Source organism: Primulina huaijiensis, chromosome 1, assembly GCF_012295235.1.
Source record: "Primulina huaijiensis isolate GDHJ02 chromosome 1, ASM1229523v2, whole genome shotgun sequence".
Lineage (NCBI taxonomy): Eukaryota > Viridiplantae > Streptophyta > Magnoliopsida > Lamiales > Gesneriaceae > Primulina > Primulina huaijiensis.
In genome coordinates, this window is record NC_133306.1 from 21,068,495 (window position 1) to 21,082,563 (window position 14,069).

Sequence of the window (14,069 nt, forward strand, 5' to 3'; positions counted from 1 at the left end):
ACAAGAAAAAAAACAAAAAAGTAATCTCTCGGACAAAAAAACCTTGGCATGGTCTGCATGAGTTGAATTCTACCCATTTGATTGAGCTGTCAATATTGCAGCATTGCATGTTACGCATACAATTCAACCACAATCATCTCAGCAATATCTTCTTAGAAAATTCCAAAACTAAAACTGTCACAATTTTTTTATTATTTTTTTTTTGACAAACCCGTTTCAAGAATTTTATGAAGAGAACTTTAAAATATTTCCAAGTTTAAAACTAATATATTTACATATTTATCTATAAAATTTAGGTTTTTCAAGAATTTCTGCAAAAGGTTGCATAATAGATATATAAAATTATTGAAAGTTAAAATGGAAGGTGTCTTTGGTGTATAGATTTATCTAACATTAAAATTCATTTTTTTCGGCCAAGAATGGTTTCAGTACGAAAATCTAGATCTAACCCAAAACTTGAGACTTTATCGTCAGATATGCAACAAGTCATGAATAAACTCATGTTTCAGTATACATATATAAAATTTAAAAATTGTGAAATTATATGAAGACATGGTGTGACTTTGACACAACACAAGACTAGGGGAGTAGGGGGGACTATAACACTAAAACTCACATCACAGAATAAATATAAACAAAATTTGTCCAAAGTTATGAAACTCTCTTCTCCACACACCACATACACTGGCATGGCTTCATTTTCATCAGTGATATTTCTGCTACTAATTCTCAATGCCACTGTAATTCTATCAGCAGCATCAATTCCAGCTTATTTTCCCGGGCTTCTCCAGTCTTCACTAGAGAAGAGTGGAAAGATTTCGAAGCCGAAAACACCATACGAAACCCGTTATTTTCCTCAAATCTTAGATCACTTCACATTTAATCCCAAGAGTTACAAGATTTTCTATCAGAAGTACCTGATCAACAGCCAGTACTGGCAAAGGGGAGCCCCCATCTTTGTTTACACTGGGAATGAAGGAGATATTGATTGGTTTGCTGAAAACTCTGGCTTCCTACTTGACATTGCTCCGAAATTTCATTCCCTCTTAGTTTTCATCGAGGTATCATGAATAGTTCCAAATTTCATTCGCCTCTCAGATACTACAAAATAAGTTGCATGTCGCCAATCTAAAGGGCCTTTTAAATATGTGCGTGTGGCTCGGCATTCTGCACTTATATGAAAATGGTCTCTATTTAAGACCTGAAGCATGATGTTTGATTAAAAGGCTTTTTTTTTTTTTTTTATATTTGGGATAAATTCCTACTTGTAGCATAGGTTCTATGGAGAATCACTACCTTTTGGGAAGAACTCTTACAAGTCCGCAAAGACATTGGGATACTTGAATTCACAGCAAGCATTGGCTGATTTCGCAGTTCTGATAAGAAGTTTGAAGCAAAACTTATCTTCTGAGGCATCCCCTGTTGTGGTTTTTGGAGGATCCTATGGGGGCAGTGAGTCCAACTCCAAACTGTATTCCCTTCCATAATAATATATAATATGTTTACCAAAAAGAAACGTGATATTTTAACTTTCCATAAAAAAATTATAAACTCGGGTTCCTCACTCCACAGTCATTAGAAGTGAAGTTTTCTGGTGAGATTTCTGCAGCTCTTCAGGTGGATTTTGTTCTCATATGCACTGCATTCTTGCCAGCTAATTGGGTTTTCGAAATTTTTCTCGCTGTGCATTCAAATTTTTGTCCTTAGTTTGTTCTGTTTCTTGATATGATATCAATTATTATGGTTGATTGGCACCATGGTTTCCCGCTAACGCAATTTTTTTAGCTCAAACAAAGTATTTTTTTGTTTGCAGTGCTTGGTGCTTGGTTTAGGCTAAAATACCCACATATAGCCATTGGGGCACTGGCATCCTCTGCCCCAATCTTGCAATTTGATAGCATTACTCCATGGTCTAGCTTCTATGATGCTGTTTCTCAAGATTTCAAGGTTTTCTCTAAAATTAAAACAAAAAATTAGTATAAAAAAGTCTAAGAAAAAAAATGTTCGAATAAACTCGTTTTCGACAGGATATAAGTTTAAATTGCTATGAAGTGATAAAGGGGAGTTGGGCAGAACTGGATGCTATTTCCACGGACAAAGAAGGTTTAGCTCAACTTAGCCGCCATTTCAGAGCTTGCAAGTAATATTCGATAAAGAAAAACAATAAATTTTTTTATAGGATAGCACTAATTTCTTCTACTGTCTTGCGTGGCTGCCTCTATGATAAACATAAGAAATATAGATAGCATCTGGGGTGCTGTATAGTTTCAAATATTTCAAGTGCACCTAATACTATATATAACTTTTGCTATAGCGTTCGGTTATATAACTGGTCTCAAAGCGAATTTGTCATGTATTTGATTTCCACGAGTTGCAACCTAGTGCAGGGGAATAAATAATCATAGATCCAATTGCCTTGTGTGGCTACCTACATGACAAAGCAACTGAAATATGATGCTTTTACTACCCTAGGACTTACAAGCTATAGTTTTTGCCTTAATGGCAAACTGCTTGGAACTATACTTTTAGTTGAACAGATTAAGTTGTCTGTAAAAATGTGTGCCTCGTGTTCCAGAGAAGTTACTTCAATTGAATCGGCCCGGAACTGGCTATGGGAAGCCTTCGTTTACACAGCGATGGTTAATTATCCAACACAAGCTAACTTTATGAAGCCATTACCAGCCTACCCTGTGACAGAGGTGCGGCGTGGATCGCCTATATATTATTCATTACCACAGACAACTGGTTTATGAAGATTTTCAGATCCCTGGAATTGATTTATATCTTCCCTTTTCTTTTTCTGAGAAGATGTGTAAGATCATTGATGGATCTAAGCCAGGAGAAACCAAACTTAACAGAGTTTTCGCCGCTGCTAGCCTGTATTATAACTACTCGAAGACCAAAAAATGCTTCACGTTAGAAGATGAAACCGATAATCATGGCCTTCATGGTTGGGACTGGCAGGTTGATGAAATTCCTGAATAACAAACTACCGAAATGCTACATAAATTCGTATGTTTTTTAATTTGTTTTCTTGATGTTCAAACGATGTTTAGGCATGTACAGAGATGGTTATGCCGATGATAGTTTCAAACGAGAGCATGTTTCCTCCATCTTCATTCAGTTACGAAGATTATGCTACCGATTGCTCGAAAAAGTATGGAGTGAGGCCCCGGCGTCATTGGATCACCACTGAATTTGGTGGAACTGTGAGTACACAATTCAAATTCAAGAAGTTAATTTCCTCATTTTGTTTTTAATGTAAGATTTTAATGTTAGAAGCTTACTTCTATTCATATGTTAAACTCCGGATGCTATACAGAACATTGAACAAGTTCTGAAGAGATTTGGCAGCAATATTATATTTTCCAGTGGATTACAAGACCCATGGAGTAGAGGCAGGTCAGTGGGAAAGAAACTGTGTCACTTACTAGAGACATTTTCGTAGCTTCCATTCATTGAGATTATTCTTGAAATGGATGCACAAACACATACCCATATATGATGTTAGCATAACCGATGTGAAACAATGATATTACAATCTCTTGTTTTTGAGAACGTCTGCCCCATCAATCTACTTGCATTAGGAATTTTGAGGTGGCTCCTACATGGTCGAGAGGAGCATCCAGGCATGACCCGAGCTCGGATATCATGTTGATGTATCTGAGCTGATGTATTATGCAGCCACACGTCATTGATTAGCATTGCGTTTAATTACTTATCTGATAAATATCGTTTTGGCTATATCTAGTGTTTTGAAGAACATTTCTGCTAGCATTGTGGCACTTGTGGCAGAACAAGGTAGTTTTTTATCTAACAACTCTCTCATCTCTCAAAGAATCGAATGCTTTCCATTAGTATTGCCGATGCTTATATCTCACTTGCTCGAAACAGGAGCACACCACACAGATTTACGTGCTGCGACGAGCAGCGATCCCGAATGGCTGATTCATCAGAGAAATCAAGAAGTTGAGATCATCAAGAAATGGATATCAGATTATCATCTTGATATGAAGCAGGAATGAACAGCCTGGTCATGTAATATCTGCATCAAGTTAAAAGTGCAAAAAACATGGTACAAAAAGCGATCAAGTCTCATGGCACAACTCGATCATCAGATTATAATTTCATAACCCTAGCCCATTCCCGTTTTGTGATTTACCGTGCTCCATCTAGCATTCTACAAATTTAAAGGGATTTGTTTTAATCATAAAGCATGCATATTATATCTGTTGTTACAACAAAAATATTATTATTTGAGCTTATTCTACCCCTTAACTTAATTAAGACACGGATGAAATTCTTGCTCTAATTTATTATATACTATTACCTGATGCACGCGTGACATATTTGTAATACAAATCAGTTTTGCTAAAATAAATCTTCATCATCAGATAGCAACTCTTCCATGTCTCAAGAAAAACAAAGAATTTTGTGGATCGAAGGTAATGTTTTCCAATTGTGAATTGGAAAAATTAGTCTGACATCCCCACTTTGACGTGTAAACCACAATATATCATACAAATATTTTGGTCAATCTATTTATGTGTGAGGGACATATATTGAAAAAAAAATTGTAATTGAATTGAGAAATTAATTGCACCTTAATTCATTGTCATTAATCATTCTTTAATCACATCTTAATATTCACCTTGAAAAATATTACCTTTTCTCTATGATGCATTTTGTCGGCAAGAATGCATGTGGCAGACATGCAATAAATGCATGTCTGTCAATGCATAAAACTTTGAATTGCTCGTGCAGAAAAGATTGAATTTTGAAAGTTGACAAATGTGGTTTCACACGAGAAACGCGTAAAAGACGTGTCGAAGGAGCTCTATAAATAGAGCTCCTTCCCCTCATTTCAATCTATCCCATTCTGAGTTCCTCTCTCAGTATACACGTATTTGAGTGTGTTTTATGATATTTGATAGGTGTTTGTTCTCATGTATTAAGAGAGTTTGTGTTCTCTTTGTAAACACAGTGAGTGAGTTGTACACCACAAAATATTATAGTGGAAATTCTTTTCATCTTGCCCGTGGTTTTTACCCTAATAATTTTTAGGGATTTTCCACGTAAATCTCGGTGTCCAGTTTATTCTTTATTTTCGGGCTTTATTATCTCAAATTCCGCAAGTGGGACCAACAAGTGGTATCAGAGCCTTGGTTTAAATTTCTTAAAATTCTGAGTATGCTATGTGGTTGCAACCTTGACTGATCTTCCACATCAGAAAAGATTTTTTGAGATTTTTTATTTAAGCCGGGATTATTTTGTCCAGTCTACTAAAATTGTTGTAGACATAATGGCGGGAATGTACGAGATAGCAAAGTTCAACGGAAGCAATTTTATGCTGTGGAAAATAAAGATACAAGCAGTTTTAAGAAATGAGAATTGCTTGGCGGCTATTGGGGATAGACCGGTGGAGATTACGGATGATGGAAAATGGAATGAGATGAACGACAACGTTGTTGCCAATTTACAATTGGCTATAGCAGACGAAAGATTGTCAAGTATCTCTGAGATAAAAACAACAAAAGTTATCTGGGATACTCTGACAAAGATGTACGATGTCAAGTCGCTACACAACATGATTTTCCTAAAGAGAAGACTTTATACTCTTCGGATGGCGAAATCCTCATCGATGACCGACCATATCAACACACTAAATACTCTATTTACCCAACTCACTTCCATGGGGCATAAAATATGGGAAAATGAACGTGCGGAGCTTCTACTTCAAAGTCTACCAGATTCATATGATCAACTTATCATCAACATTAACAACAATATTCTTACGGGCTTTCTAAAATTCGACGATGTCTTAACTGCGGTTCTCGGAGAAAAAAGTCGGCGCAATAATAAGGAATATAGGTTGGTATCCTCGAAGCAGGCAGAGGCTTTACCGATGATAAGAGGAAGATTCATGGACCGTGACTCCAGTGGGAGCCAAAGACGAGGTAGATCAAAATCGAGAAGTAAGAAGAAAAATATTTACTGCTTTAAATGTGGCGGTGAAAGGCACTTCAAGAAAGAGTGTACGAGTATCGACAAGAGTTCTCAAGGAAATGTGGTCAGTACTTCAGGCAGTGGTGAAATATTATTCAGCGAAGCAACAACAGTTGCAGAAGGCAGACACAAATTTTGTGACACATGGATTATGGATTCAGGAGCGACGTGGCACATGACGTCTCAGAGAGAATGGTTTGATCATTATGAACCAGTCTCAGGAGGATCTGTATTCATGGGAAATGATCATGCCTTGGAAATCGCTGGGGTCGGTACTATCAAAATTAAAATGTTTGATGACACCATTCGCACCATACAGAAGGTACGACATGTGAAAGGACTGACGAAGAATCTTTTGTCCTTGGGGCAATTGGATGACATCGGGTGCAAAACTCGTATCGAGAAAGGGATCATGAAAATTGTGAAAGGCGCGCTTGTGGTTATGAAGGCGGAAAAGGTTGCTGCAAATCTGTATGTACTTTTGGGAGAAACACACAAGGAGGCAGAACTAGCTGTTGCATCAAATGGTTCAGAAGAAGAATTAACAGTGTTATGGCATAGAAAGCTCGGGCATATGTCAGAACGGGGGTTGAAAATTTTCTCAGAACGGAAGCTGTTGCCGGGACTTACAAAACTGTCACTACCCTTTTGTGAGCATTGTGTTACCAGTAAAAAAACACAGATTAAAGTTTGGCACTTCTACTGTCAGAAGCAAAAGCATATTGGAGCTGATTCATTCGAATGTTTGGCAAGCATCGGTTGTATCTCTAGGAGGAGCAAGATACTTTGTCTCATTCATTGATAATTTCTCTAGGAGATGTTGGGTGTATCCAATCAAGAAGAAATCAGATGTTTTCCAGATCTTCAAAGATTTCAAAACGCGGGTTGAACTTGATTCTAAGAAGAAAATCAAGTGTCTGAGGACTGACAATGGAGGAGAATATACCAGTGACGAATTTGATGTATTTTGTCAATATGAGGGCATCAAAAGACAATTCACAACGGCTTACACACCTCAACAGAATGGAGTGGCAGAGCGGATGAATAGAACCTTGTTGGACAGAACAAGAGCTATGTTGATAACTGCGGGTCTAGACAAGTCATTTTGGGCGGAAGCAGTCAAAACAGCTTGTTATATTATCAATCGTTCTCCTTCAGTAGCGATTGATCTGAAGACTCCGATGGAGATGTGGACGGGGAAGCCGACAGATTATTCTCATTTGCATACATTTGGAAGCCCGGTGTACGTTTTGTACAATGAGCAAGAAAGATCGAAGTTGGATTCGAAATCCAGAAAATGTATCTTCTTGGGTTATGCTGATGGAGTAAAGGGGTTTTGCTTGTGGGATCCTACTGTTCACAAGCTTGTCATCAGCAGGGATGTTATCTTCGATGAAGATAAAATAAAGGGAGACAAAGGCACACCGAATTCAGAAACTACTATATTTCAGGTGGAAAATAAGACGGACGAAGGTCAAGTTTCTTGTGAAGCAGTACCAGAGCACGAAGAACAAGAACAAGTTGAGTCTGAAGTTTTCAATGTGAGGCAGTCAACTCGAGACAGAAGACCACCAGGTTGGCTTTCAGATTATGTCACTGAAAGTAATATTGCATATTGTCTATTATCAGAGGATGGTGAGCCATCGAGTTTCCACGAAGCTACTCAAAGCTCGGATGTATCCTTGTGGATGATAGCAATGCAAGAAGAATTGGAAGCATTAGACAGGAATCAAACTTGGGATCTTAATACACTACCACGAGGGAGGAAAGCCATTGGAAACAGATGGGTCTATAAGCTCAAGCGTGATGGCAATAACCAAGTGGAGCGGTATCGTGCTAGATTGGTCGTAAAAGGGTATGCTCAGAAAGAAGGCATTGACTTCAATGAGATATTTTCTCCTGTGGTTCGGCTTACAACAGTCAGAATAGTGTTGGCATTGTGTGCGGTGTTTGACCTACATATAGAACTGCTAGATGTGAAAACAACATTTCTTCATGGAGATCTTGAAGAAGAAATTTATATGTTCCAGCCAGAATGTTTTGCGGAAAAAGGCAAAGCAAACTTGGTTTGCAGGTTGAACAAATCTCTGTACGGTCTCAAACACGCGCCAAGGTGTTGGTACAAGAGATTTGATTCCTATATCATGAGCCTTTGATACAACAGACTGAGTGCAGACCCTTGTACGTATTTCAAGAGGTCTGGTGTTGATTATATCATTTTGTTGTTGTATGTGGACGATATGTTGGTAGCAGGCCCCAACAAAGATCAGGTCCAAGGATTGAAGGCACAGTTGGCTAGGGAATTTGATATGAAGGACTTGGGACCAGCAAACAAGATTCTAGGGATGCAAGTTCACCGAGATAGAAGTAACAGAAAGATTTGGCTTTCCCATAAAAATTATTTGAAGAAAATCTTGCAACGCTTCAACATGCAAGATAGTAAGCCAATATTGACCTCTCTTCCTTTTAACTTCAAGTTATCCTCCGAGATGTGTCCTAGCAGGGAAGCAGAGAGGATGGAGATGTCTCGAGTACCATATAGATCAGCAGTGGGAAGTTTGATGTTCGATATGATCTGTACAAGACCGGACATTGCTCAAGCAGTGAGAGCAGTTAGTCGGTATATGGTGAATCCTGGACGAGAGCATTGGAGAACGGTGAAGAGGATCCTTAGATACATTAAGGGTACCTCGAATGCTGCATTATGTTATGGAGGATCGGATTTTACACTCAGGGGCTATGTCGATTCAGATTATGCAGGTGATCCTGATAAGAGAAAATCTACTACTGGTTATGTGTTTACACTTGCAGGAGGAGCAGTAAGCTGGGTTTTAAAACTGCAGACAGTTGTGGCGTTATCTACAGCAGAGGCAGAATACATGGCAGCTACTCTAGGTTGCAAGGAGGCGATATGGATTAAAATGTTATTGGAGGAGATCGGACACAAACAAGAGAATGTTCTTTTGTTTTGTGACAGTCAGAGTGCCTTGAACATTGCAAGGAATCCAGCCTTTCATTCCAGGACGAAACATATTGGAGTACAATTTCACTTTGTGCGGGAATTAGTAGAAGAAAGAAGCGTGGATATGCAGAAGATCCATACAAAGGATAACATAGCTGATTTTCTGACCAAGCCAGTGAACACTGATAAGTTTGAGTGGTGTAGATTCTCAAGTGGCCTAGCAGAGACGTAAGCAGCAGGGATGACAAGATTGAAAGAAAGTGTGAAGATGAAGGAAGTGTGAAGATGTGTTTGATTCTCAATCAAATCTCCAAGTGGGAGAAATATCGGCAAAAATGCATGTGGCAGACATGCAATAAATGCATGTCTGTCAATGCATAAAACTTTGAATTGCTCGTGCAGAAAAGATTGAATTTTGAAAGTTGACAAATGCGATTTCACACGAGAAACACGTAAAGGACGCGTCGAGGGAGCTCTCCCCTCATTTCAATCTATCCCATTCTGAGTTCCTCTCTCAGTATACACATATTTGAGTGTGTTTTATCATATTTGATAGGTGTTTGTTCTCCTGTATTAAGAGAGTTTGTGTTCTCTTTGGAAACACAGTGAGTGAGTTGTACACCACAAAATATTATAGTGGAAATTCTTTTCATCTTGCCCGTGGTTTTTGCCCTAATAATTTTTAGTGGTTTTCCACGTAAATATCGGTGTCCAGTTTATTCTTTATTTTTGGGTTTTGTTATCTCAAATTCCGCAAGTGGGACCAACACATTTGTTATTGGAAGAAGTTCAATTATATCATATTTAAATTGGCGAGTGATCGTTTAATAACTAATTAGAACATCTTGATTTTTTTTATTTATTTGTAGTTCATTACTATCAATGATTTTAATAGAGTTTTGATATTATTTCTAATTAAACTTCTAGAATAATCTAAAATAAATTTCTAATTGTGAATTTAATACATACAATTAATCAAAGGTAAGCTTGAATAACTCAAAAGTTATATATCAGTAAAATAAGTCAATATCATTAATTTTTATTATTATTAATTAATTTTCGAACTTCCCTAGAATTAATTTGATGACATGAATGTTATTTATATATCTTAATTATTTTGCATTTTCCGAGTTGGTGTTAATTGATTTCAATCGATGGATTATAAAAAGAATTATAATAATAATTATTATTATAGATAATTTGGAAGTTCTTAGGATAATACTACATAAAGTAAATGAATTACTATAAAAACAAATTATATCTAAACAAATTGATATGGATAACTATTTCTTGCTTTTAATTTAACTAGGCAAAGACACGTGCGACGCACGTGAAAATACATTTCCGTTATCAATAATTGTTGTTAAAGAAATGAGATCGGAAGAGATTAATTTACAGAAAATTATATATTAATGATTTTCATGTTATTTTAGTTAATAGAAAATGAGTAATGCTACATGTACAACTAAATTTGTACAATAACTCTTACAACACAAAAAAATCAACACAAATTTTTTTTTTTCAAAATCTCATGATAAATTAAATATAAAATCTCATTAGACAATAACAAAATCTCACGATATAATTGTTGTAAATATCGTAGTACGATATATTGGTTGTTCTTTTAACATTATCCGTAGAAAATTCAATGTAATATAATTTGTACAACAAGTATTATAAAATGAGTGCAAAAGATATTTGTTTAAAAATTTTATGTGTTGTAAATCTAAGGTTATTCTTGAATGGAAGGATTTCAATACATTCAAATGTATTTTTGTTATTTAGTGAAGTAACATCGTAAACTTCAAATTCACTCATTTCATGTGTATATAGTAGTATTTCATGTTAATTATGATATATTTTAAGTCCACCCAATAATGATGTAATTTGAAATTCATTCTACTTTATATAAATAATAATATGTAAATAAGTCGTTTATAGATTCAATATTCTATTGTTTTTTGTCAATAACAAAATTATTATTCTAATCCATGAATTTGAAATCAATTCATCAAAGCGCAATCTAAATAAATTAATAATTTTTGAAAAACATATTAGTAATAAATCTTATAATTTTGTCTAAATTAGACATTGGAGAAAATATAATATAGAATTGATATCATAATAATAATTAAAATTAAATTTGAGAGAAGAAAAAATTATAATGCATAGCGTCGACCATTTATTTTACCACGTGCAACTTATTTATGAAAAATAAAAATACAATACAACTAGATAATAAATTCTAAATATTAAATTAAAGTATTGCGTCAAATGTTTTCTTCCTTTATATTTTCAATTTTTATTGCTTTCACGATTTTTTTTTTCATCAACTTTTTCTTCTTTGTGAAAAAAAACAATATTCTCATCATCTTCATTAGCAAATCTTATGGTGTTGTCGACATCAATCATTTGCATTTTCATATCTGTATTTTTTGATTCTTTTGTTGGACGACTTCTTTTTTGATAATAATTTTGATGCTGAAAATTTTTCCGTGCAACAATTTAATTATCCTCAATATTCATTTTTGTGTTGTTATCGTCTTCTATTACTTATATTTCAATATTGTTACAATTGAGACAGTTGATGATCGTCTTTTTTCTTTTTAATTTCTTATTGTTCGGAATATACTGATATCTTTTTGCATTCAATGTTTTCGTTGCTGATATTTTTTCTTATATTTGAATGTGTTCAGTTATAAATTATTTAAATCGTTTTGTTTATTTTGAGAAGAAATGTATATTCTTCTCTATTTGATGCCTCTACAGGTCTTACACAAATTAAGTTTTTTTGTGAAATTTTTTTTCGTTTAATATACAAGCAAATAAAACCAAAGAATTTTGTTATTTCAGTCTTCTAAAAATTATGATTCTTTTTTGTAAAAAATCTTTTAACTTAATCTACAAGCAAATAAAACCAATGAATTTTGGTTATTTCATCTTCTAGACAAATGAAAAATATGATTTAATTAATATGATATTAATTTATCAAAAAGTGTTCAACTCTTAATAATATAACAGATTTATGCAATATATTATTTAAATACAAAAATTCAAAATTACGATCAACATATTTTTTTATATTTCATACTATATTATTGGAAGTATTAAATTTTTATATATTAATTTTTTTCTTGAGAAACTTCTTGAATATATAAACTCATTCAAAAGATATAGATTTATAAAATAAAACAAATCATATTCAATTTAATATTTTGTGAAAAATATATGTTCACTTCATCTATAAGCTAATAAAAATCAAATAATTTCGTCCTTTCTTATTATCAATCATAAGGAGAAATATTGAGTAATGCTAATGATAATTTTTGTAAAGATTTATTCATAATAATTTTAAAAATTTACCTTCAAACATATGTCATTTCAGATCACATAAAGCTATAAGTGATTTTCTTATATCCATCTTTTATAAAAATACATTTTTGTCAATTGCAAGATCATCAAATAAGTAATTGTTATAGTTTCTGACCTTTACAAAGACGAAAAATATTTAAAATTAGTAAAACTATATGTATTCAATCATATATTGTTAGATTTTAAAAATAAACCAAGGCTTTGAAAAATATTAGTTGGATTTTTTTTATAAAGAAATATAGATAGAATAAATACTCACGAAATATTTATAAGGTCATCTTTCTTCTATATCCGATAATGCTTCGTATCATTTTTGTGAAATGTAATTAACTGTCAAACCTTCTTCATAACACCAACCCACATGATTTAATTATTTGGCTTCATTATTTTAATTCGTCGTTTTAAATTAAATAATATCAATTAATGTAAAATAAAAGATATTTAACATCATGTCCTTACACAAATTATGTGTTTTTCGTGGAAAAAATTCACTATATTTACAATCAAATAAAACAAAAGAATTTTGGTATTTCAATATTTTACAAACTAATTGTTTTGGGAAAAAATTATTTTCACTTAATCTATAAACAAATAAAACCAATGAATTTTTGTATTTCAATATTCTAAAATTAATATTTTGTGGAAAAAAATATGTTCAATTCATCTACAAGAAAATAAAAACCAAAGAATTTTGGAGTTTCAGTTTTCTTGGCAATACATAGATTGACAATTTTGACATCATCATAATAATTGATTTTACAAAAGCATCCTCACCAAATTAAAGATAAACTTTTTGCATATATAAAATCATTCAAAAGATTATAAATCTACAAAATAAAATACATCACATTCAAATTAACAAATATTTTTATGAAACACATTTGTTCACTTCATCTACAAGTAAATAAAAACCAAAAAATTTTGATATTGTCTTTGGAGAAGTAGTGAATAAAGCTAATGAATAATTTTTATAAAAATTTATTTATCATAATTTTAAAAATTTACATTCAAAGATATATTTTTAAGTTTACAAAAGTTGTAACTGTTTTATCAATATATATCTCTTATAAAAATACTCATTCGTTAATTGCAAAAATATCTCATAAAGTAATTGTTATAGTTTCTAGCCTTTAAAAAGAGGAAAAAATAGATAAAATTAATACAAATATATTTATGCAATCTTATATCGTTAAATTTTAGTAATAAACCAAGGTTTTGAAAATTATTAGTCGACTTTCCTTTTTATAAAGAAATATAGATAGAATAAATATCCACAAAATATTTATTAGGATTATCTATATTTATATTTGATAATTCTTGTATCATTTTGTAAATGTAATTAAATGTCTAACCTTCTTCATGACACCGACCTTGGTAAATCAAAAAGAAAATTAGTTTAATTATTTGGCTTCATTAGTTTAATTATTCGTTTTAAAATAATTAATCTTAATTAACGTAAAATAAAAGATATTTAACATCATATCCTTATAAAAATTAAGTTTTTTGTGAAAAAATATTTTCACTTTATTTACAAGTAAATATAACCAAAGAATTTTTGTATTTAATCTTCTGCAAATTAACATTTTCGTGAAAAAAACTACAAATTAAGTTTTTTTTGAAAAAATCCTTTTCACTTCATCTATAAGAAAATAAAACCAATATATTTTGGTATTTCAATCTTTTCAAATTAATATTTTTTGTGAAAAAAGTTTGTTCAATTCATTTACAA

At 33.0% G+C, this 14,069-nt stretch overlaps 1 protein-coding gene across 1 annotated transcript; it reads left to right on the forward strand.

The window, feature by feature from the left end:
* Positions 1 to 611: 611 nt before the first annotated feature.
* Positions 612 to 4,291, forward strand: LOC140983944 (uncharacterized). Its single transcript, XM_073451100.1, has 10 exons — positions 612 to 1,061; positions 1,272 to 1,452; positions 1,814 to 1,947; positions 2,028 to 2,140; positions 2,576 to 2,699; positions 2,809 to 2,964; positions 3,057 to 3,209; positions 3,323 to 3,402; positions 3,752 to 3,801; positions 3,895 to 4,291. Exons 1-10 carry the CDS (start codon positions 654 to 656, stop codon positions 4,023 to 4,025), a joined length of 1,530 nt encoding a protein of 509 aa, XP_073307201.1. The 5' UTR covers positions 612 to 653; the 3' UTR covers positions 4,026 to 4,291.
* The last annotated feature ends 9,778 nt before the right edge of the window (positions 4,292 to 14,069 follow it).